Source organism: Ambystoma mexicanum, chromosome 8 (assembly GCF_040938575.1).
Source record: "Ambystoma mexicanum isolate Mex_15411 chromosome 8, UKY_AmexF1_1, whole genome shotgun sequence".
Lineage (NCBI taxonomy): Eukaryota > Metazoa > Chordata > Amphibia > Caudata > Ambystomatidae > Ambystoma > Ambystoma mexicanum.
Window position 1 is genome coordinate 1,572,965,037 of NC_090929.1, and position 25,520 is coordinate 1,572,990,556.

A 25,520-nucleotide genomic window follows, 5' to 3' on the forward strand; every position below is an offset into this window, starting at 1 on the left:
TCAGGTAGCATTCTTCCTCTTTGAAGAAAGTCACTGATCCAGGGACTCCTTGGAAAAGGCACTGCAGTTACCGTGCCCAACTCAATCCTAAACATCAGAGGAATGGGAGACCTTCCGGGCTTAGGTGCTAGACCTCTTTGCCAACACCTTCACATCGACGGTGGTGGTGCCATCTGAATCCACTTCACTCTGATGAGCCGACAGACCCTACTACAGTCTGTGACTGCACATCTGCCGGCTCTGCCACTGTCATTACACCACTCTGTATTCTTGCAACATTGATGAGGATTTTGATCCCATCCCCTTTGGACTCAAACCTTTGTGCCCCAGAGAGGTTTTGTATGAGGTCCGTGAGCAGAATGGGCAACTGATGGGCTTTGCCGCTGATTAGCAGGAGCAAGTGGGGCTGGGCAGGTCGTCTGAGCTGAATATGCTTCCTGCACCAACTCCACGGAGACCTCAGCTTCTTTTCAACACCTGATGACTCCGGTGATAGAGACCTTGGGGTTATCTGCCCCTTCCAGACTGTAAAATGGGATTTGATGGACATTCCTGCTGAAGGCCCACAAAGGGAGAACCTACTGACATTTAACCAAGCATCGAGGCTCCTGTAATGCAATTATGGACAAAAGCCATGCTTAGGGGTGGGGTGTGGGGGGAGCTGACTGTGGACAGGGACTATCAAAACAGTCTAGTGCCTTCAGATCCTGCTTTTCTTTCCTCTCATACCTCCCCTGAGAGCCTGAAGACACATCCTTTCCCTCCAGATGGAGAGTAAGATACTATACTTTTGAGGAAGAGGATTTTGGCTCAGGCAGTCTAGACCGAAGGGCCATTCATGGATCCTGTGCCACAGCAACTTTTTCTTTTGGTCTTTGTTCCATGGTTTCAGGCCTTGATCTATGATGGCAAGGAGAATTCCCACAAAATCTGCAGCCAGGCCTGGACACATTTGACCGTGGCACTGTCCATGGCTGCAGTGACTGAATTAAGGAGGTAGTCCTGCATGAGGACCTTGGGTTTCACCCCCTGATTTCAACGCAAAACTCTGGGACATGCCTTTCGACATAGACCGTTAAGTCCCTCCAGAGGTTCCAGTCCACACAGGTGACTCCCCTGCCACAAGGGAGAGCTACAACCTCCCTTCCCCCCTTGGCCCGGTACCAACGCAGACTACCCCCATGAGTAGAGGTAGAGGATTTCTGCCCTCCTAAGACATTAGGGGCCAGGGAGGAGTACCCTTGGACAAATCGCTGCAGTGCTGCCCCAACAAGTGTAGGGGCGAAGTTACTCTGGGAGGAAGCTTGCTGCTTTAGATGTGAAGCCCCTGTGAATAGGACTTTAACCGCACAGTCCTGGTGGGGAGAGGGGATTTCCCTTTTCAGTGCCAAATGATACCTCGCCACGTTTGATGCCTGGTCCTTACAAGTCGTTGACAAGGAATATTGCCTCTCCTTTGCACAACACCCTCCAGTCCATCTTCCTCCATCTAGGATCTACCTTTAAACCCTGCCCTGTTGGGCGAGCTTCGTCCGCTTCTTACAAAGGGTGCTATTGATCTGATGCCTCGATCGGCAAAGACTGGTACTCCATTTTCTTTTACTGAAGGAGGGCAGAGCTTGCTTCTTATGCTGGGATTTGTGGCTCCTGAATCTGTACCTGCAAAAAGACAAGTTCAAGATGTTTACACTTGCCCAAATCCTCCAACCTGCAGGACAGGCTGGTGTCGTTGGATTTCCATAAAGCCTATTTCCATGTGCCTGCGATTAGTTGTGTGCATTTGCCACTACCAGTTCAGAGTCCTGCCATTCGGTGTTCCTTTGGCATCCAGGGTCTTCACAAAGTGGTGGCAGTGGTAGCATCTCGCCTCAAGAGAGACGCCTTTCCCTACCTGTATATCTGAGCTCGATCCTCAGACCAAGCATCAGCAAGCCGGTTGCACAGCTTGGTCTTCTCCCCGAACCTCTGGACATTTTTGTCTGGGCCTTCTTGATGAAGGACCAAGTGGCGAGCATCTCAAAGATGGTTCATGTCCTTCAATCTCAGGGGAGGGCTCTGTCTTCAGCCTTACTGTGCTGTCGGTCATGCCCACCTGCATTCTTGTGGAGCCACAAGCTCTGTTATGCATGAGGTAGTAGCTCCAGTGACTTCAGTTGTCAGTGGTCTGTTGCAGGGCTTCACTTCAGACCATTGGCAGGTCTTGCCAAAGGTGTCCTGAGACCTAACCTGGTGCTACCTACGGGACAATTTACTAAAAAAGATTGCTTCAGTAATCTTGGCTCCACTGACTGACTATAGTCCCACGTGTCCTTAAAAGGTTGGGGTGCTCATCTGTGAGACTTGATAGTCCACGTCCTGTGGTCTCCATCAGAGTCCCAAAAACACATTAATTTGCTGGAATTGAGAGCATTCGGCCTGGCCCTAGTCTCTTCTCTGATAGGGGTCAGAAGTGTGCCGATCTTGACTGTCAACCTGCTGGCAATGAACTACTCAAAGGTGAAGTGGGGTTCTTGCCTCTTTGCAGCGAAGCAATGAGACTCTGGCTCTGGGCTCTGTGGAATGACTAGTCTCTGATGGCAGCTCATCTCACCAAGACAGAACGTCATTGTAGATGCATTGAGCAGACAGAATTCGGCCACCCATGAATGGGAGCTCTGTGAAGAATTTCTAGACGAGATGTTCTCCTGATGAGCGGGCTCTGCCCAGTGACGTCCTCACTTCCATTGGGTACAGGAAGTGGGAACTCTCCTCCAGGGAATTTCCTTGACGTTGAGCTCTTGTGGAGAGGCAGGGGTGCGTACTGACAGTAAAAATGATGTTCAATCTTCCTTTCAAAGGTACTTATGATTTCAATCGCTCTCAAAAGATCTGTCTTTATTCCTCTGCCTTATTCTTCCAAAGCAGAGGAGTGTATCTATCTGTTGGACCTGGTGCAGGCTGACTGCTAGTATGCCTCTTTGACGAGGGACTTCAGTAAACGTTACCGGTTTTTTGTGGATTATGCAGGTGCCCTTGCTAGCAGGGCTGTGACGACACTGTCAAGTTGGGTCATCCTCTTGGAATGCTGGGATCTAGTTGGTAAGTATGAGCATTAGCATCTGAACTCATTTGATAAGAGAATTGCCTGAAATTAAGTCCCTAATCTCGACATTTGCCAGGTAGCTAGTTACGCTGCGCTGTACATGTTTATCAGACATTACTGCTTGGATTTCTAATCCGGGCAGCAGACTCATTTGGGCAGAGTGGTACTCTGGAGCTTTCTGGTACCGATAGTGCCCTTGCACTCTTCCCTCCTGTACTGCTTTGGGTGTCCGCCGTAGATGAGTAATTTGGAGGAAGAAATCTATTAGAAGACAAATTACTTACCTCTGTAATTTTTTTTCTAATGGATGATCCTAATCTCCCTCCCATCATGCCCCTTTTGTGGGTAGCTAGTACATTTTTCAGTTCTGCGGTCCCTACGCATCAGAGTGCTAGGGAAATGAGGTGGAATGAAGATCACAGGGTGCTGTGCCTCAATATATATATTGGCCCTGACTTCATAGCAGGTGTGGAGTATGGAGAGACGTGGAGCAGAGACACCTTGGTGGTGGAAAACGTTCCAAAGAGCAGCTGCGTTGGGAAATGGATATCCAAGATGAGGAATCTTTGGGAGAAACCTCAATTATAAAGAACATTACGAAGAGGTAAGTAATTTGTTCTACTTAAGCGAACCCCAAGATTTGTAAAGCAAACCAATTCTTAGTCTCTTTTGCTACGGGACCGACAGGGGATCCTCACCACCATCTTCAAATAGATTTAAGCGCATTCAATTTTGTTACACATTGGCAAAATGCTCTCAAAGACTTCTCTCCAAGCACAGACACTACGCCAGATTTCATTTCCAGTGTACCCTGTGATGAATCATTAGATGTCGTCACTTCTCCCAGCTGTGGGGGAGGGGGGAGGGGGGAGGAGGTCCTTCCCATGAGGCCAGGGAGGTGAGGTTCCTACCAGATAGTCACCCTGGGGGTGGTATGAGGGAGGATCTCCCCATTCTAGCCTCTTTTTCCTTTGCTTATCTTTGTAGACTATTCCTATGTGCTGTTGTACATTAGACTACCTCACAGTCCTGGAAAGTATTGGGATGGGGACGGACACAGGAGCAATGAATTGCAATACTTCGAAGGAAATGCAGCGGTATAGACGTCCCCGGAGGCATGGTCCTGCTTTAGCAATAAAGATCAAAGGACTGCCTGCTGGAGAGACGGAGCCAACGAGGATGATAGACCATGAAGCACAGAGGAGACTGGGAGAAGGCCAAGACGCAGCCAATAGCAGTCTGCTCCCGGAGAAGAGGACAAGACCACTTTTAACTGGTGGCATGCAAACAGTAACGGGAGGCTGGCAGATGGTGACGCAAACGCAAGAAGCAACTTCCATACCGTCGCTCCTAGGGCCGGGCAGGCAGTCCTCAAGGTGAAAAAACCGACGTGGAGAAGACACCAGGAAGAACTGGCCGTACATCCCAGGTGCGGACAAGGTAACATGAGCGGCGTGGTGACCGACGGGGGACGGAATGTGCGGGAAGCACAAACCCTGTACCGCGATTACAAGCAGGACTATCTTCCTTGTGTCAGTACTTGGCAAGCGAGGCAGTCAAGGGGACAAAGAGGTGGAGAGAAACCGGGGTCGGTCATCTGCCTTGTGGCAGTACTTGCAGGAAAGTTGGCCAAACCAAAGAGAGACACCATGGTTGCACGCCCTCTTAACACTCATTGGGTGTTATAGGCAAGAAACCCAATGAGAAGACCTTGAGAAGGAAGTCATTCCCCCTGGTTGTAAGAGATTGTGTCCTAACCAGGAGAAGGGAGTCGTTCTCCTGGTAACGTGCACCGGGAGGAAGGTCCCAACAATCCTGGGGAAGGGAGTCATTCCCCCGGGCTAATTTAAGACTGAAACCAAAAGCCAGGCGAAAGCCATTCTCCTGGCCCACCAAGGAGACATAACTTTGACCATAACCCAGGAGAAGGCAGGCATTCTCCTGGAATTGGCACAGTCTGCTTTATTAGTTATAGTGTAAGGGCCAGAAGTACGGTTTTCTTGACACCGGATGGTGGACACTTTTACTTGAGCAGACATCTTAACAGCCAACTCAGCTCTTTAGTTGAGGAAGGGAAACCTGTTTTAGGAATAGGGAAAGAGGTTTTTTTTCCTTGCTTTATTTTAAGTCTATAGCCCCAAATATGCCGCCTTTGTGTTGTCCTTCTGCACCCTTAGAACCCTTAGACTTATGCAGCAATAAGGAGCTCAATTCACAAAATGCTGTTTTGTGAATTTGCAAACACAAGCTGATTCTCAATTGGGACAAGCTTTGCGTAAACATCGATTTGCTACTGTCCACCGAGGTATTATACTGGCACGGCTTGCTAGTCTATGCAAAGCACAGAAATCTAAGCAGATTCACAAGCTTCAGAAGACTAACATTACTTATTGTATAATAGTCTTTTTGTGGTTTGTAGTGTGATATGAACGCCCGTCTAAAAATGTGTAATACTCTGCATAGGCTGCCACCTAGTGGCTGGTTCAAAGGATGGGAATCTGAGATACGAGCCACAGACAGATGCTTGCTGAGTAAGTAATGCGTACTATACAATTTGTTTGTTTAATTTGACACTGTCAATGGACTAGAACGTCCAGTAGCGAACAAAGGGTCTACCACAGTTATTAATGCAGGGGTCTGCAAACTTTGTGTCTCCAGATGTTTTGGACTACCACTCCCTTGGCCCCAAACCATTGGCTATAGTGGCTAAGGTTGATGCAAGTTGTAGTCCAAAAGATCTGGAAAGCCAAAGGTTGCAGACCCCCTGCCTTATTGTATGAAGTGGCATGTGCGGTATGGACAGCTTTCATATTTTCTCATTCTTAGGTCTTGATTTTTTTTCATTTCCCAGAGAATGCTTAGAACAAACATTCCCAGAATGTAGGGCCCCACAACACAGAGATACAGATTTGCTTTCAAAAGGCACTCTGCATGAAATCGCATAACATTTAAATGTGTTCAGTAAGGTATTGTTTCGACTAGGCTTAACAATAAATATCGAATGTACTTGAAAGAAACTAATTGGGGCTCAGTTTGAGGTAAAGCGCCTCATTTTAAATGTGAATGTTAAAAGGCATTACTTTAAAAAAGGGTTTGAACCTTATTTAGATTGTATGTTAACATTGTTCATAGTTTTCTTTTTTTCTTTTACACAGGGTCTTTTATCCAGTCTTGTGAACCTAAGCAATTTAACTCTGGCCAGGAATTGCTTCCAGTCATATCCTGTTGGGGGACCGTCTCAGTTCTCCACCATCTACTCACTCAACATGGAGCACAACCGCATCAATAAGATCCCTTTTGGAATTTTCTCAAGAGCGAAAGTATTAAGTAAGCTAAATATGAAGGTGAGCGAAAAAGCAACACTTGTTTTTAAGGTTTTATCAGTGAAGTTGTGAAGCCATTATGAGATTTCTTTGTGTTTTTTGATTTTCAAGAGAATCGTAAAACAAATTGCCACTGATGTTGTTAGACAGGATAGTGTACTTTAGTCAGTCTTGGTAATCGGTGTGTTTGAAAACAAAAGTTAATTCTAAGAATTAATTTCACTGGACGGAGTCATTTTTCAGCTTTTGGGTCAGTTGCATGACATTCTAGATTTCAGAAAATGCACAAAACGAAACAGATTGTTAAACGGCGGCCTTAAAATGCACTCTTTGGAGGACGTATAGTCCCAGACACTTTAGTGGTCTTGCTTCTGGAGACATCCAAACTTGAGGAGTCCCAAAACGGACTATTATGGTGGGTATGTATTAGCAGTTTAAGCAAATCAAATTACCAAACATTTTTTAAAGATCAAAAATTGTTAAAAAAAAATCACACTCAATAATGGTATTCAAGTAACTTAATATTTCAAGAGTAAATGCATATCCTCAGTTTCTGTGAAAAAGAATCCTTTTATATGGTCAGGGTAAACCTGACTTCAGTTGTAGTTTGGAGGTCAGTACCACTAAAAGATACTTCTATACACATTTATTGCCTACCCGCAAGATTAGCTTACACTGAGTCGCTCTACTTGTAACCCCTTGGGTCTCTACAAGCAGAATTATACCTCAACACTTAGGAACAAATAGCTCCCCAGCCCTGAAGATGGAACTTTAAGATTGTGAAACGCGTTGGCAATTCTACAATCTAAGAGGGGCAGTTGGACATATTTAGGACTCAGTGGCTAGATGTCACTGCACTTACTTGTGTGAATGTTGTGAACACAAGTCTTTACTTGATATATGCTATTTGATTTACTTTGAAGAAATTGGTGCACTGAACAATGACAATGTATTTGCTGAAGTGTTTGATATGTAATATCACTAGTCCTCCCTGACCATCTAAAACTGTTCTTTTTCACAAACTGAGGATGCATTTACTCTTGAAGTATTAAGTTACTTGAATGCTATAATTGAGTGCGATATATATATATATTTCTGATGCTTGTTAATCTGCTTAGAATCACATGCTGGTCCGACATCCAGTGGTCACTGCGGAGTATTGCATTTTGTTTTTCGTAGTCGAAAAGGGACGTCGACAAGGCGAGTCTGAAATACTATCCCTATAGTGACGTGTGTTGTACCCACAATCCCTCACGCGTCGAGGTCCCTCAGATTGTTTTTTTCCGCCCAGCTACTGGTCGCCTTTACGCGGAGCTCCTCGAGAGACATTGCAGATTCCATCTCCTCGACCTTTGGTCGTTTTTTCCTGTTTAAAGATTTAATATATTGATCCCTCACTCGACGCAGTTGTGAAGCTGTCTCCGCCGAGCAAGATCTTCGACGGAGGGGACGAGCGGAGGAGATCCTTCGGCGTTGCCGAACACGTGGCCTGGCCTCGCAGGCCAAATACAGAGTGGGGTCGTGGGACATCTCTGATTCTTTTTCTGAGAATGCCTTTCCTTTTCCCCTTCCTTTCCCTTGGGGTAGTTATCACGGTTTATTGCCTCAGCTATGGAGAGGACACCCTTTAGGTTTTGCCCACTTTGTAAGGGCAAGTTTACTTGGAAGGACAAGCATTCACGGTGTAACCGCTGCTTGCCCCTCGATCACGTAGAGGAGGGTTGCTCGGCTTGTCGGCTTCTAAAGCCAAAGACTCTAAAAGACTGTAGGGTCAAGAGGTGGGCGGCCTACGCTATGTCGAAGGCCGGGTCTTCACCCGCCGCAGCTACCACCGACAGTGACGAGGAACGTGATAACACGACCTCCGCTACGGAAGTCGTACACCCCTCTAAAGAGCGCTCGCGCTCTTCGTCGTCTGTCCCCGGCCCCGACGGGCTCGGCTCACGCCCTGCTTATGGGGATGAACACCCCGGCGACACTGACGCACACGATACAACACATAAACACACAACCCATAGCTCTTCTTCGTCGAAGACGAAGAAAGCATCAGCGCCCAAGGAGACGCAGGTTACACCGGCGGCCTCCTCGGACCGTTCAGGTTCGAAGCCCCTCTCGTAACCGCAGCCGCGACCAGCGACTGGGCTTTCGGCAAATAAGGGCGCCGCCCCAAACCATCAGCCGGCGCGCACCAGCAGAGAGCGCACGCCGCCAGAGAACGTTCGACACCCGTAACGTCGAAACCACAGCCCTCCGCTGACAAACGAGTCACAGAGAGCTTGGCGAGGATCGTTGTGGCCGACGCCCAGAAGCATACGCCGAAAGACACGTCGAGCGCTACGCAAAGGTCGAAAGACACGCCGAAAAAGCCCGAAGAAAGACAGGGACTACCCCCTTCAGTCGGGGGGACCCCCAGCACACCGGAAGGCTTTTCGGAGGGCGACGGGACACTTTCCTCAACGTTCTGGGAGAGATCGAGCCGTTTTCAGCAAGATAACACTAATTTTCCCCCGCTAGACCGCTCAGGGGTACCCCATGAAACCATGGAAAGGCTCCATCTCTGCATGGAGAGGTTTATGAACACCCAGAACCCTCCCACTCCCAAGAGAACAAGAGAAGGGCCTCAGGAGGACCCCAGGGCCAAATACCCGAGGCAGGACACAGCCTTAGACTTCCATAATGTGTATGACCTCACTGGTGAGGAACAATACTTAGAAGTGGAGGATGATTTTGTGGACAATGAAGAAGGACAGAACCAAGAGGAAGGTCTGGAAGACAGCCCAGACATGGTAGGAGAAGGCTTCGGAGAAAATCCAGAAGAAGGACCCTGGCAATCCCCATCAGTATATTCGGACACTGATGTCCTGAACCTAAATCCTCCTGACAATTCACCTGTTAGAAACACGTCTCCCATTGACTATCAGCCCACATTCAATGCCCTGTTGCGCAGAGCAGCAGCACATTTCGAACTGGACACTGGGGAAATCTCTCCGGAAATAGACTTTGTGGAAAGAGTAATTAAGGAGAAACCCCCAGTCAGCCAGACCATTCCCCTCCTCGCTTCAGTGAAGAGAAGAATCATCCCTTCGCTATCCGCACCCGCACTAATCGGAGGAGTTAATCCAAGGATTGAAAAACTTTTCACTCCTTCACCCTCAGACCCGCTGTACATCAGGGGACATTCCATTCCGGATTCCCTTGTAGTAACTAATACAAGGAAGAGGGCAGGGGTGCCGCTGTCCACCAGTGAGGCACCACCTGACAAGGAGGGCAAGAGGTTATATGCCCTTGCTAAAAGAGTCATATCCTCGGCTGCCTTTTTGGCAAGAATTGCGAACAACTATTCTTTGCTAGCCAGCTACGCGGACGCGCAGTGGGCCAAACTGGCGAAGGAACCCAGGTCAACCAGAGTATTGTAAAGAACTCTCTGGATGCTGCTGAGACAGCGGGACGTTCCCTGGTTCAGGGAATACTCCTAAAACGCCATGTATTGCTGCGCAACTCGGGGTTCAAACCGGAGACACAGGCGTCTTTAATAAATAAACCTGTTGAAGACTCAAACCTCTTCGGGAAGGCGGTGGATGAGGCTCTGGAAATGGCTAAAATAGAGTTCGATACTATCAAAACTCTTGACCAGATCTCTAAGCCCACTACCAGACGCGGCTATGGCAACAAACGCTTTTTTCGTGGCCAACAGCAGAATCAGCAGCAACAGTACCCTGCCACCACTTACTAGACCAATAGTGGGCAGTACAGCCAAAGAGGGCAGCGCAGGGGCAAAGGGAGAGGGCGGGGGTCCACCCCCAGAGGCTCCCAAGCCCCCAACAACACCAAGTGACGCGAAGATTCGCGTCCCCTCCCATGCAACACCGGTCGGGGGTCGGATAACATCCTTTCTTCCAGCATGGGAGGGAATAACGTCAGACCGCTGGGTACTTTCCACCGTAGCCCACGGATACTGCATCGAATTCAACAGTTCCCCAACATACAGACCCCCGAGGGGACGACGCATGACACCGGAACACCTTGCCATCCTTCTCCAAGAAGTACAACAACTGCTTGAAAAAGGAGCCATAGAGGTTGTGCCTCTATCTCAGGTAACGGAAGTTATTTATTCAGTGTACTTCCTTGTACCCAAAAAGGATCTAACCATGCGCCCGGTATTAGATCTGCGCCCAGCGAACAAGTTTATCAAACCCCAGAAGTTTCGTATGGTGACCTTACAGGAAGTGATCCCACTGCTATCACAGGGAGATTACATGACAACATTGGACATGAGAGGCATACTTTCATATTTTAATGTTGCCAGCGCACAGAAGATACCTCAGGTTTATGATAGAGGGCAAACACTATCAGTTCAGAGTGCTACCCTTCGGCATCAGCACCAAGGGTATTCACAAAGGTACTGGCAGTGGCAGCGGCCCACCTGCGCAGGTTGTCCATCCCAGTTTACCCTTACCTCGACGACTGGCTCATAACAGGGGATTCTTACGAAACATGCTTCTCCAATACCCAAAAGACTGTAGACCTTTTGTTCCAGTTGGGCTTCTCCATCAACGAAAAGAAGTCCAGCCTAGACCCCAGCCAAATCAAACAATTCCTAGGGGCTCTAATTCAAACAAAGGACGGCCTCGTCTTCCCCTCCAACGAGAGGGTCCAAAACATGCTGTTTCAGATCCCTCAATATGTGACCGGTCGAGAGGTGACGGTACGCAAAGCAATGCGTTTGCTAGGCATGATGGCGTAGTGTATTTATTTGGTACCTCACGCGCGCCTGCGCATGCGCCCTATGCAAGAGTGGCTCAACAGCCAGTGGTGTCAGGCCAGCGGATTATGGGATGAATCCAGTGGTGGTCTTGCAGGTTGGTTCTCTCGCTACGATGATGGACAAAGGAAAACCTGGAAAAAGGAAAACCCTTTGCCACACCCGCGGCGGAAGCCACTCTAACCACAGACGCATCCCTAACAGGATGGGGGGCTCACCTATCCCATCAGACTGCTCACGGAGTGTGGACTCCGAACGTAGCATCCAAACACATAAATCTACTGGAGCTACTAGCTGTGTTCAAGGCGCTAAAAGCCTTCCAGGAACACCTACAAGGCAAAACTGTGTTGGTCCTTACAGACAGCACCACAGCCATGTACTACATCAACAAGCAGGGGGGCACCCACTCTCCAGGACTGTCCAAACTGGCCCAAAATATATGGAAGTGGGCTCTCAAACAAAACATGTTCCTACTGTCAGAACATGTACCAGGGGAACTCGATCTGCTGGCAGACAAACTCAGCAGAGACTGCCCCCTGCCCGAAGAGTATGAATGGCGACTGCACGAAGACATCGTCTTCGACGTCTTCACACAATGGGGATTCCCAGAAATAGACCTATTCGCAACCCTGGAGAACTCACAATGCCCAAGTTACGCCTCCAGGTACCACCAGAACCAATCCAAGGGGAACGGTCTGTCGATGCAATGGTCACGGAAATTTGTTTACGCTTTTCCCCCGACTCCCCTTCTCAACAAGGCGGTGCACAAGATGCACCAGGAACAAGTAACCATGATACTGGTGGCCCCAATGTGGGCCCGACAGCCATGGTTCGCTCACTTGATGGAGATGTCCCTATCTCCCCCAGTGAAACTCCCCTGCCCGTACAACATGCTGTCACAAGACAAGGGCAGGACTCTGCATCCATGCCCCCAGAACATGAATTTAGCAGCTTGGCTCCTGAGATCATAGAATTCGGACATCTACTGCTCCCGCAGAGATGTATGGACATTCTCAGGGAAGCCAGGAAACCTAACACTCGCCACTGCTACTCTAGCAAGTGGAAGAGATTTGTCATCTGGTGCAGAGGGAAAAGCATCAACCCAATTGACTGCTCTCCCACACATATTGTTCTATACCTGACCCACTTATTGGATTCAGGTCTAGTGTTCAATTCCATTAAAGTCCACCTAGCGGCACTTTCTGCATATCCACTTCCCAACTCAAGGAGTCGTGATGGAAGATCCCTGTTATAAAGGCCTTCATGGAGGGAATAAAGAGAATACACCCCCCGATAGCTGACCCAGCTCCCGGATGGGACCTTAACGTGGTACTTACCAGACTCATGGGCTCACCTTTCGAACCCATGCACAAAGCATCTCTTAAAGACCTCACTCTTAAGACTGCTTTTTTAATAGCTATCACCTCCATCAGGAGGGTAAGTGAACTACAGGCTCTTTCTGTTCTAGACCCCTTTGTTACAGTTCAGAGATAATGTGGTTCTAGGCACGCACCCACGGTTTGCTCCGAAGTTCATATCGAAATTCCACGTAAACCAGTCTATAGAACTGCCAACGTTCTTTCAAAATCCTTCCAACTTAGGAGAAAAAACTCTACACACACTAGATGTGCGCAGAGCGGTCATGTTCTACATGGAAAGAACCAGACCACTGAGGAAGACTAATCAGTTCTTCGTCTCGGTGGCAGCAGGAAGAGAAGGGGATGCAGTTTCAAAGTCCACTATTTCTAGATGGATTGTTCAATGCATCACTCTCTGCTATACTCTTGCTAAGAGAGAACTGCCCTTTAAGCCTAGAGCACACTCTACTCGAGGCACAGGGGCGTCCATAGCATTCATTGCAAATGTTCCCCTTGAGTCCATCTGCAAAGCGGCTACCTGGAGTTCTGTGCACACCTTTACAAAACGCTACTGTCTAGATGCACACTCGAGATCTGACTCCCAGGTGGGTCAGGCAGTATTAAGACATCTTTTCTCTACTGTTCCTTCTCATAACCCACCGCCAACTCCGGGTACTGCTCGCTAGTCTATGCACAGCATGTGATTCTAAGCAGATTAACAAGCATCAGAAGACAATGCATTACTTACCGTAAAAGCATTTCTGATGATTGTATCTGCTTAGATTCACATGCGCCCACCCTTCCTCCCCGCTCGGCTGGAAGGAACATAGACTTCCTTTTATATCTCTCTTTTCTGTACTCACTCACGTCTAGAAGGCTCCCTCAGGGCAGAAAAATACAAACAGAGGGACCTCGACGCGTGAGGGATTTTGAGTACAACACACGTCACTATAGGGATAGTATTTCAGACACGCCTTGTTGACGTCCCTTTTCGACTACGAAAAACAAAATGCAATACTCCGCAGTGACCACTGGATGTCGGACCTATGCACAGCATGTGAATCTAAGCAGATACAATCATCAGAAATGCTTTTACGGTAAGTAATGCATTGTCATATATATATATTTTTTTTTGGGAATAATTCTTGATCTTTTAAAATTGTTCTGTAATTTGATTTGCTTAAACTGCTAATACATACCTACCGTACAGGTCCGTTTTGGGACTCCTCCAGTTCGGGTGCCTCCAGAACCAGGACCACTTAAGTGTCTGGGACTATACGTCCTCCAAAGAGTGCATTTTAGGTCCACCGTTTGGCAACAATCTGTTTTGGTTTTGTGCAATTTTCCCTTTTCTCAAGTGGCCTTGAGGCTTTAACCCTATTGCACCTGAAATTACCTGACTTGTTTTTTAATCTATTTAATGCAGGTTCAGCACTATTCCTGAATCTAGTTAATAGCTAGTGCCTCCCACCCACTATTACACGTTCTAGATTTCAAAGCCACGTATTTATTTCTGACTGAATTTGAATGTTGGGGGTCTGACTATCAGAACTTTGCCCTTGTGCAAGAAAACGTAGTTCATTAATTTAGCACTGATTTTGCTGTGTAGAGTATGAAATCGAGCCAAACCGATTTTACCCCAATGCCCATGATCTAAAAATGCTTTCAGTAGTGCAAAGCTGAAGCAGACTGTTTTACTTGCCATGTTTGTTGGGGGACGTTAAGTATATACATTTTATTTAATTTTTTACACATCAAACTAAAACATAGTAAGAAAAGAGCTGTTTTTGCCCAAGCTCAACCCTTGTTAGATAATGGGGATTATTTATAGAATTCTGCAGAGGATCAAAATAGATTTAAAATGACTATGAAATATGGTAAAACTCAGGACCATACCATCTTTTATTAGTTCACAGAAGTCACTGTTCTTTTTGTAAGACACACAAGCCTTAAACATAAAGGTTCACCCCAAGTCCAAATATAAAGTCCGTGGCTGTTCATCAATGGCCCAATGCTATGGTATGAGTTAAGTAATGTGTCTGCACATTGGGTGTCTGAAGGCGTTTTGGACCCAAAGACCACCCATGGTGGTATCAGTGGACTCTCAAGGTACAGTCCAGTATAAGAGTCCACTCAATAAGCATCCAGACTGTAGATTAGTGGTAGAAATTGGAACTGTACAGATTGGTTCCCTGTGGAGCTGGTTGTTAGGCAGGGGTGTGTAATGGCCATGATTCTGTTTTCTTTATATATTAATAGACTTGTGCTAATACTTGAAGCTTGCCAAGCTGATGATCTGCATATTGGCGATCTGTCCCTGCCCATTCTTGCCTATGCGGATGACGCGGTCGTAATGAGAAGGCCGTGCGCACTGCAAAGGCTAATGGATGCTTACTCTAAATGCATGAGAAGTTTTGATTTAGAAGTTAATGTGGCTAAATTGGCTGTGATGATTTGTGAGCCCCTCTTTCTTCCCGGCGGGTAGGATCATCTCGCTCTGTTTTGCATATGGGTTCAAAATACATTTTGTTTGTTATTTTGAATACCTTGGTATGACTTCTACCACCTTGTTATCGTGTAAAGACCATTTTAGTAAATTAACAAACTGCATGGCGCAGGCGATTGGTGGAATTCATTGATTAGCTAAATCCTGCAGATCTTCCCCATTTGAGATTATATCACAAATGTGCAATGCCAAAGCTTTTGCCCCTGCAAAATATGGTATGGGCCTCTGGGGATTTGGTAACAAGTTACAAGTTGGTGAAAACAAGTTCTGGAAGCAACTGTTTGGCTCCCCGCAATCTGCTGCCAGTTTTGCTGTAATCAAGAATTAGGGCTCAAATACTTGAAGGACGAGTTCAAATTGGAGCCTTTCTGTCTGTGGTTACATACATGGGGAAACCCTAACACTACTCTCTCTCTCAACAAATGATTTAATGGAAGCTGAACTCTGAGAAAAATATATTTGCCATTCCTTGGTTAGCCCATGTCAAGAAATTGGCAAATAAGATCAACAGCGGTTCTCAGATCAATAATCCTGTGTTTTTAAATAAGAGCAAGCTAAAAATATACCAAAATGCACTTCTAGCCAGATTGGGCACTTGGAGGGAAGAATTAGAATTATGGAAAACTGCAAATCACCAGCATATCTTTCTGTCCAAAATTATTTAAGTAGTAACTTTTAGATTACTAGAGCCCGTTTTAACATACTTCCTTTAAAATCTGTTAAGGCCGCTTGGGCTTCGGGCAATCCAGAGAATGTCATGTTGAATTGTGTAATAATGGTTCGGATGATCTTTTACACTAGATGGTGTTTTTCTTTTGTTGTCCTATGTACGTACGACTGCATTCGAAAACGTACCATAGTACATTTGTTACACAATTGTAACTTCCGTCAATGTAGGCCTGCAATGCTTTTTATTTTCCTTGCTAATACCTCTGATCTCGTGGATGCTACTGACCTATTTGAGGTCAGCATTAGCAATTGGGGAAAAGTGTCTGTTTTATATGAAACGTCTCTTAAATCTTTGCAGTTTGGAGTTGCCTGATTGGATGTTTTGATACGATTTGTAACTATACACAAGAGTGATATTAATTTTACAATGTACATTGTTGATTTGGTGGTCGTTTTTCTTTTAACCAAAATAAATCGTATATGACTGATGTCACCAGTAGGCAAGGATGAAGTTCTGTTCCAAATGGGCTATCTCGCACAGGAGACATAGAGGAAAATGGAACAAACCTCCACATTCGAGGCAGGATCTCCAACAGAGGAAGATGTTGCAGTGAAGAGTCTTTGGAGTGGAGCTTTTAAAACAGCTGCTGATTAGTTTGACAGCAAGATTACAAGGTCAGCAGAAGATGGCCAGAGGAGTGCACCTGGATACCCAGCAGTGGGAAGGAGGGCCCATTGAACTGCAGGCAGCAGAACAGCTCAATGACTGCGAATGAGTGGCAGATCGGAGATCCAGTAATAATGACCCTTTCACTCAAAGCTCACCAGTCTCAGTTCAGACGTGCTGCAAGATATGGCATTGGATGTCTCTATGCCAGGAGGCTGGCACAGGGGTATGCTTTGTTGAGCCAAGTGTCCAGCAGCAGCAACAGCACAGGATGCATTGATTATATGTCTAACAGCACAGGCGAGCCTTGAGACGGAAAGCCATAAACTTCAGACGGAAGGATCCGGTTGTCCCCACTCGATCCGGTGAAAGGGGCACTGAACAGTTTCATAGAATATTTTTTTTTGTCTTTTTTTTTTTTGGTACGCCCATGTATTCTTCTGGGCAAATGCGGGAGATGTGCCTTTGAATCCCATACAAGCCTTGTTTGGTCTAGTGGTTCCTCAGAGCCTTACCCCATCATTGCTATGTCAGTGACTAGTTGGAGTGCGGGGTAGGAGGGGGGAACTTTGGGAGATTTCACTTTGGTTGTCCGTTGCTTGAAGGAGTTGAAGGTGTGAGCAGCATAGGGAGCGGCAGGTCCTGGAAAAAAAAGGACTTCCATTTGACCAGCCTATTACCCTCTGCTGCAGAGTGGGTAATGCGTGGGCAGATGTGGTGCTCCTTCACCATTAGATCACAGATCTGTCCATCTTCCTTTTGTCCCAAGCACTTCAACTTGTTGCTTCTTGCAGGGGGCTTTGCCTGTTAGTGGAACCTGCACCACCGGCCATGACTGTCGAGACACCGTATTTAAGATTTTCCTATACCTAATTATGGTATCACAGGCAAAACCTCACTGTAGCCATGACTAGGGATATGATGTGTCAAGATGTATGCAATGCTGTGATTGGCTGATGGCCTTTTAAACTTGCTAATTTCAGACTTGCCCAGTGATACTTCAGACATGAGTGCAAGGCACATATGCCCGAGCCCCAGAGTAGTCCTCACATTGGTGCTGGTCGCCCAATAGGGGCCTTTTGCATATGGAGAAATCAGCTGCCAGCACAGTGTGTCACATGGGTAGGCCAAGAGGAATTGTACAGACAGAGCTAGCACAGTGACATTAAGCCATGCCCTTCAAGGTCGTAGGATATAAGTGCGCTCATTGACCATGTAATAGACTAAATGTATATTGCTGATTTTCTACACAAACCCCATTGTGTAAAACCCTATAAAAATCCTATGAATTCTGTGGTCTGCCTCCTTTTTTGGAACGGAGATGCACAGCCGGTTTCTGTCAATTTCTCTACAGCTGTATTGATATTAACCTTGCTTTGCTGCTGCTTCTTGTCCCTTATTTGGTCAGTTGGTTTTCTACATTACACAGAAGCTGCTGATCACGTTTCAGAGGAGCTTACCTTTGCCTGAATGAATACTTCTGTAAGCAGAGCCTGAGCCCGCCCACCCCATGTGGCCTAGAGGTTTTGGAAGGACAGCAGCAAGCATCTACCTAGGTGTAGTGGGGGTTGCTTTGGAGCTTTTTGCTCAAACCTTGTGTGCTCTGTTCTAAAATGAAGATGGAAGCCTTTCTCACCAAAACGAAAGACCAAACACTCTAAAGCCATTTTCGAATGCATTGTGTCCTGACGTATTCCTCATTTTTGATAAATGTATCCGCTTTGGAAAAAAAGTTGCCACCAGAAGGTGCTGTGCTCTATGCTGTGGCATCAATGTCCCTCGATGGCCACCATAGAGCATCAACGTAAATAGCTCGAGCTGTGCCCGTTGGCTTCAGTTCAGTTTTTCTGAAAGCTTTCGCATTGAGTGTTGAACGCCATGCTTCAGTTCCGTTAAAATGTCATCTTCATATGCTTCGACCCCTAACTCTGGGTTTAAAAAATGCTATGACTGCGGGATGAAGATGTTCATTACTTATCCCCACCGCGACTGCCTGTAGTGCCTGGGTTCCGAACACTGGACCGATGAATGTGGGTCCTTTTAGACCATGATGGGAAAAGCTCTCGGGGAGCGCCGAGGTAAATTGGTGGTGGGGAGGGAGGCTTCAAAGGCCTCTTCGAAGAGGAATAGAAAGTCCGGGGAGTCCAGAGACTCGTTGCGGTCGGAGTCTGTCGAGACATTCGTTGTCTTCTTCGTCGAAGAAGGCGAAGTAGAGACACAATAGATCTCCATCTTCCTCTTCCTCCTCTACAGAGATTATCAGATGTCCAACAAAAAATTATTCCCCTAGAAAATGGGAGGCTTTCAAAAGCAGAATGCAGCCTCGGCGCCCCTCGATGGAGTCACGCAAATACCATGCCCCTGTCGAGCCTTCGGATGACCAAGGGCAGTCAAAGACTACCAAGACAGAGCAGAGTATAAAATTGGCGAGTCGCTCTTAAGTCCGGTGAGAAATTGAGCGTATCGTCTAGAGAACATAGTCCTCCTCAGATACTTCCAAAAAAGAGCAAATAGACAGTCAAGCCTATCGTTGCATAAATCAAAGGCAACGCCGGGCAAGACAGCGTTAGTGTCAAAATCTTTGATGCCATTAAAGGTTTAGTCGACACCATTGTTGAAGCCTGTGTCGACCCCTTTGACGTCACTGACGCCATTGTCGACGCCTGCGAAGGTCACTTAGAGCTTTCCGAAAAATCTGGAGAAGGCTTATGAACCCATGCCAAAGAGACTTTTTCAGGTCTATGGCCTCAATTTTTTTGGCGGGAGCAAGACTCTTGAGGAGGATTCTCCCACATTTTGGGTTGCGTTATGGAATGCAGAATGATCAGGAATCTAAAATAACTGATCTGTATGACTGCCTACAATCAGCTAGTGGCATAGTCACTTTGCAAGAGCTAAAATTTGGCAGGCCTGATCCGACTGAGCATGCGGATTCGGTATGCAGGAATATCATGAATAGAGCCATTGAGTTCATGGGCTGCAGTTGGAATTCCACTACCTATGAAAAAGACGACATGACTGTTATCCTGAGTCAGGGCCCTCAAAAGGACCCAGTTTTAACATTTCATGCAGCCCTTCAAAGGAAGGTCATGTCTAACTGGGAAACGCCAGAATCTGGACCTGCTGTAAACAGGAACTTTGCCAAAAAATGTAGGCTGTCCAGAATTGATCCGGACTATTTAACTAAGCACCCTACACCTGAAAGCTTAGTAGTTCAGGAAGCTTCATCGACCAGGCAGTCTGCTTACCCTTCTATTCCCCCGAAACGGGACGACAAGAGGGTTGATGCCTGGGCTTGAAAGATTTTCTCTTATGGCAGTATGGCCGTGAAGTCGATCAGTGTTACCTGTACCCTTTCGAGGTTTACTTGCACTCTGTGGGACTGTTAGCATGGCGGCTCAACACATTCTGGAAGGCAAAGAAAGAGATGGCTTCCTGGCTTTAGTGAGAGATGGAAAGGAGTCAATGGGCGGGGGGGTCTCCAGTCAGGACTGGGCACTGCTGACAGTATCAGCAGGTCCATGGCTTCTAGCACTGTACTGCGCAGATTTGCGTGGTTGAGGAAGTCCGGCTTTGCACCGGATGTGTAGGGTAGACTACTCAATATGTCCTTTGACAGCTTGAGGTTATTCGGCAGCAAAGCAGATGAGCCTGGAGAAGCTGCAGACCTCCAAGGCGGCGGCTAAATCACTCAGCGCCTCCATACGTCAACCTCAACAGCAACCCTATTCAGGCTCATCTTTCTGGAGGGGGTAGTCCTTTTCATTTCTTTTCCTCATTTGGAAGGGGGAAGAGGACAGGCTGGACAAGGGAGACAAAAAAGATTCCCTCGTGGTGGACAAGGAAGGGGCTAGATCAGCCCCAGCTGCAGCAACTGTACCCTCGGCAAGCCCCTCTGAGGCCTTGACCCAAAAGACCCCAGTGGAAGGCAGAATCTCTCAGCATCTGAACGAATGGCAGGGAATTATGTAAGATGCTGAGGCAGTGGAAACAGGCAAATTTTTTTCGTCCTTTTATTTTTACGCAGGTTACCGCACGTGGCCGTAACCCCGCCCTCCGGAGCTCTGCTCCATGCATCGCCCTTCAGTCAGGGCTGGACACAATAGCATCACTGGGAATTTTTTTTTTCCCTTTGTCCTTCCTTCCTGCTCCGGTTCCTCGGTCATCTAGTCCCCCGTCTATGCCGAAGAGTCTGGGATGCGTGTCCTGTTCTTCATGTAAACGTCTCTTCGAAGGCGGATCCCCATTTTCTTTGCTTGGTGTGTCCAGGCCCGGCCCATCGCTGGGATTCGTGCTTCTACTGCGACTCCCTCTCCGTCTGGGCACTCCAACATCGTCTTCTTCGGTGGGAGGAAGTGTTTAGCGTTACTCCACCTAATCTCTAGCTTTTCATCGCCGAAAAGAAGAAACGCCCGGTAAATTCTTTACTTTTTAGGGCACCCCGACCAGGGGACTCCTTCCCGGGGTCTTCCAGGTCCGGGAGGGGCTCGTGCAACTGTCACCAGGGGTTCCCCTGAGGTGCCTAAAGTGCCTAAGAGGCGCACCGGAGTGTTCACTGAGGGTTCCAGTAGCAGACCTGCCAAAAATGGACACCATTCCAAGGTTCACTTTTTGGGTGCTAAAATTCAGCCCAATTCATCTGTGGCTCTGGATACCGGGGTTTGCCCTGAGGTCTCCCTTTCTGGAGCTTTTCTTACCAAGCCACGGCTCGAGGCCCCTCTTGAGGGAGCTATACATCCCGGGTGAAAACCAGAGGTTCCTTTTCTTGGGGCTAAAGTCGGCACTGACAGAACCGAGAGATCCTCTTTGAAGGTCTTGTCAGTGAGGTTCATCCCTCAACTGTCCCACGCTCAGGCTTGTGGTGGTACTGGTTCTGTCGAGGGGGCAAAGAGGGTGGTCAAGGACCATATTCCCTCCACTACTGGTTCTGCCGAGGTTCCTCCACTGCAGGCTAATTCTGCTGCAGTTGCTAAAATGTTCGGCTCTGCCGAGCATCCTTGTGTCAAGGCTAAGGTGTTATGAGTCCCCTGAGGAGACAATTGCCTCATCTCCACATGTGACGCAGTTCTCCTCAGTTGTCGACAAAATGGCAGCCCAACCCCTGTGGTCCACGGCAGCCATTTTGGATACCTCCCTTACATCAACGTTCACGTCTTCTGGTGCTGGGAGCATTACTTTTGGGGCTGAGTAGCCTTTTCCATGCAATTTGGACAACAAAAATCTGTTCTGCTCTTCATTCAATTGGCGTGCGCGGATACCGCTGCCTCATACAGTCTCGCTCCCTCCTGCTTCCGCTTCGCTGATCTACGTGGATCCGGCCGGTGGTGGGCCCTCCTGGCAAACCTCTTCCTTGCATTCATGGGGGTATGTCCCTCACGAGCGGCCTCTGCCTGTACCACCACCAAAACCTGCGGCTGAGGAGGAGTTCTTTGGGACGTTTCAGATGCTCAAACTCTGAGCCTTTGAAGGCATATTTCAAATGTCTTTTCAGGGAAATGTACCATGAACCTTCTGGCCCACCTCCTGCCCCGGCTGTTCCAATGCAGATTCCGGTGGTGCCACTCCCTTCACCGCTTTCTTCGGGATCTGTTTCTCTGTGTGTTTCTCTGTGTGTTTCTCTGTGTGTTTCTCTGTGTGTTTCTCTGTGTGTTTCTCTGTGTGTTTCTCTGTGTGTTTCTCTGTGTGTTTCTCTGTGTGTTTCTCTGTGTGTCTCTCTCTCTCTCTCTGTCTGTCTCTCTCTGTCTCTCTGTCTGTCTCTCTGTCTGTCTCTCTCTCTGTCTGTCTCTCTGTCTGTCTCTCTGTCTGTCTCTCTCTCTGTCTGTCTCTCTGTCTGTCTCTCTGTCCGTCTCTGTTTCTCTTTCCTCCACTGCCTCTGATTCATCAGTCACTCTGCAAGCTCAGGAATGCAACCATTTGCACTCTCCTCCTCATAGCTCCTTGGTGGCCAGCCAGATTCTGGTTTTCGGAACTTCAGCATCTGTCGATTCTTCCTCCGATCAGATTGCTCTTGATCCACAACCTGCTTCACCAGTGCGATCACCAGATGTGGCACCCCTCCCCACAATCATTCAGCTTAGCGGCCTGGTGCCTGAGTTCAGGTCTTTAGCGCAGTTTCAAAAAAAAAATTGTCTTTATTGGCATGAGGCAAGGACAGGCTAACCATACAGGGAGAGAAAGGTTGTGCAGAAGGGAATCGGACACCCACGGCGAGGTGCAAGAGGAACACGGGACTGCCAGAGATGGGCATCGACTGAAAACGGGGCACAGGTGGCCCCGCAAAATGACATTAGGTCGGCAGAGCTAATATCTGGCCCGTCTTACACTGCTACAACAGCACCCTAGTGCAGGAGTAAGGGCTGGATACATTGCTAATATCCATTACGCATCACTGCTTGGGAAGAGGTGGTACACACGGAACACACAGGGTGGTGCTTTGAGGGGGCTGAGTCAAGGCTCTAGCACCGGACTGTTGTAGTGCTGGGGCCCCCACTGAATAACTAAGAAGAACGCAGGGCTGAAAGGTCAGTGGGTAAGAGCTGCAGATCCCCCCCACGTGGTGGACCTGCACACCAAGAAAGAGGAGCAGACAGTAGGTAGTGCCACAGGGAGCCCCGCACCTGCGAACTAAGGGCCGCAGGTCGACACAAGAACCAGCACACTACTGATGAGAGGCAATCTTGGGCAATAGACGGGCAGTGCAATGGCTCTTAAGGGGGGCAAAGCGAAAGGCAAATGGCCAACAATGGACATCTTCACTAAACCGCAGCAGTCCCCAACTGCTCCTGCACAAGCCATAGCCACTACACCGGCAGATGCGACCTCGCCGAGGGACGACCACCGGATCCTCGCAGCCATTATGGAACTAAAATCCTTGTGGGGGTAGCGATTTCGGATCTGAAAGTGGCACTGGAAACTAAGATCGCAGTAGGGATAGATGTCAGCTTACTGAGACAAGATGTGAGAGCGCTGGTGAAACGAACGAGTGGCCTAGAGAGCGCCGTGCAAATCAGCACGGATGTCAGCACAACTAACGCCAAGGAGGTCCACATATTGAAACAACTGTTGAAGCTGGAAAACCGAGCAGAGGAGGCCGAAGGGCGAGCAAGACGCAATAACATACGCGTAGTGGGCCTACCGGAATGAGAAGGCCAGTATCCTACAAAGTATGTGGATAACATGATCATCCAGGAAATGGGGGCTAGCAAGCTCTCCCAGGGGTTTGCGATTGAACGAGCGCACAGGGCCCTGATGAGAAGGCCTGAACCGGGGGCTCCTCCCCGCGCAATTAAAGCAAAGATCTTGAACTACAGAGACAGGGAAAAGATCCTGGAATTTTTTTGGAAAGGTAGAACAACGCGGGCGTCGGCGACTGTCACCGCATACCCGTTGGGGCAGAGACAGCATTATAGCTATGTGGCGGTGAAAAGAAGATTGCGCACAGCCGGATTTAAATATATGCTTTTGTACCCTGTGAAACTCAAGGTCCTACACAACGGCAGAGCACACTTCTTTGAAACCTCAGAGGAGGCGGCATGCTGGCTGGATGCCCAGGGCTGCCCAGAGTCTGGAGACGATCAGGAACGAGATGGACAGGATAAAGATAAGGGACACAGCGCCATGCTTGATATCGCTGGGGGCGGGTGTAACTGCAGCAGGGACATCTGAATGGGATGCAATGGGCGCGTTGGGAAAGCGCGAACGCTAATTAACTGATACACTTAACATTTGGACTTGTTGGACTGGAATATAGAAGTGTACAAGGTAGAGATGAGCTGCAAGTGCGCTGCAATCGATGGTCAACACAAGATACACTGGATGTAGACGACCTATCCCCAGTAGGTAGAGTAGTAGAAGCGCCAGTAGGGCGATATATCCCTGCTGTGCCTTGAGTACTGGCAATGGCCAAGAAAAGGGCTAGATGCGGGGGTGCCTGATATCCAGGGATGGAGCTGGGCATCATTTGGGATCGGGGAGGGAAAGGAGGGAGTTGGAGATTGAGTTGGGGCAGGGGACGGGTGGAGGGAGGGAGGGAGGTTGGGGACGCTGCAGTGTTAAGGGTAGTTTAAGTTGGGGAACGAGCTTACACAGATACGAGCGTTGGCGCTTCAGGTGGGGGGTCGAAAAGATACAAAGGAGGGGCGGGAAGCAGCTTGAACACGGGGGACCTTAAGGTAATTTCTTGGAATGTCAGGGGGCTCAATAGCTACCTAAAAAGGAACAAGGTCATGATGTATCTAAGATGGCAGAAAATAGATACAGCTTTAACCCTTTAAGTGCTATGGGTATTTCCCCCCCAGTGCCAGGGCCTTTTTTGGTGATTTCGATATGTGGCCCTTCAATGTCTTGTAACTTTTGTTACATGAGGGATCTCGGCCAAATTTGGCTCCTTTTTTTTTCCCACATGTAGGCGGTCGTAACGCCACCAAAGAATCCTAGGTTGCTGCAGGGGGTGAGAGAAAATAAGCAAAAAGGGGGAACATTTTGGGTTTTTTCAAAAAATGCCAATAAAATGATGTACAAAGAAGCCTGTGGTTTTGTTCCTTGTAAGAGCTAGGAACGAATGGTTTGCTGTGCTGAGTTCCCCAATTTCCTGGCTTTCAAGAACAGGTTGATGGGGAAACGAAAAAAAATGTTGATGTGGTTATCAACTGTTTTGTGAGAGGTAGGCGAATTTGGCCATTTTTGCCAATTGTTCATGCATATGCGGAATGGAAGAAAAGGGTAGGAAAGCCGAATTGGAGGACAGAAAGGCATATATTTCTGAAAAGTAGACAAAATTCCAAGTTTAGGAAGGGGTGATTTGCGTAGGTCAGGCAAACGCTAGGTAGGGGAAAATGCCATAGATTGGGGGAAAAGCGGGAAAATGACCGAAATAAAAGGTATGTGTTGGACATGGTTGGCTTGGTAAAGCAATGGCTTCTATGAATGTTGAGAAGAGCAATGCTACGCTACATTTCCCCCGACTCTTGCAGTTAGGAAAACACACATTTTTTGTAGTGTTTTACAAAAGAAGCAATACCACATGCCACACACTGAGCCATGGTACACAGGAGTTTTACGCTCACAGCCTGAACAGATGAATTTAGCATGTGTAAATCGGGTAAACCAATGTGGTGAGGAACGACGGGCACACATTTTCTGAAAGAGCACAGG

General features: G+C 47.8%; 1 protein-coding gene across 1 annotated transcript in view; it reads left to right on the top strand.

The window, feature by feature from the left end:
* SHOC2 (SHOC2 leucine rich repeat scaffold protein) overlaps window positions 1-25,520 on the top strand; it is a 1,004,889-nt gene that overhangs the window by 469,964 nt on the left and 509,405 nt on the right. Inside the window, exon 5 of the mRNA XM_069611778.1 lies at window positions 6,238-6,426. Within this exon, the coding sequence (XP_069467879.1) occupies window positions 6,238-6,426 (189 nt within the window). The remainder of the gene's footprint in view (window positions 1-6,237; window positions 6,427-25,520) is intronic.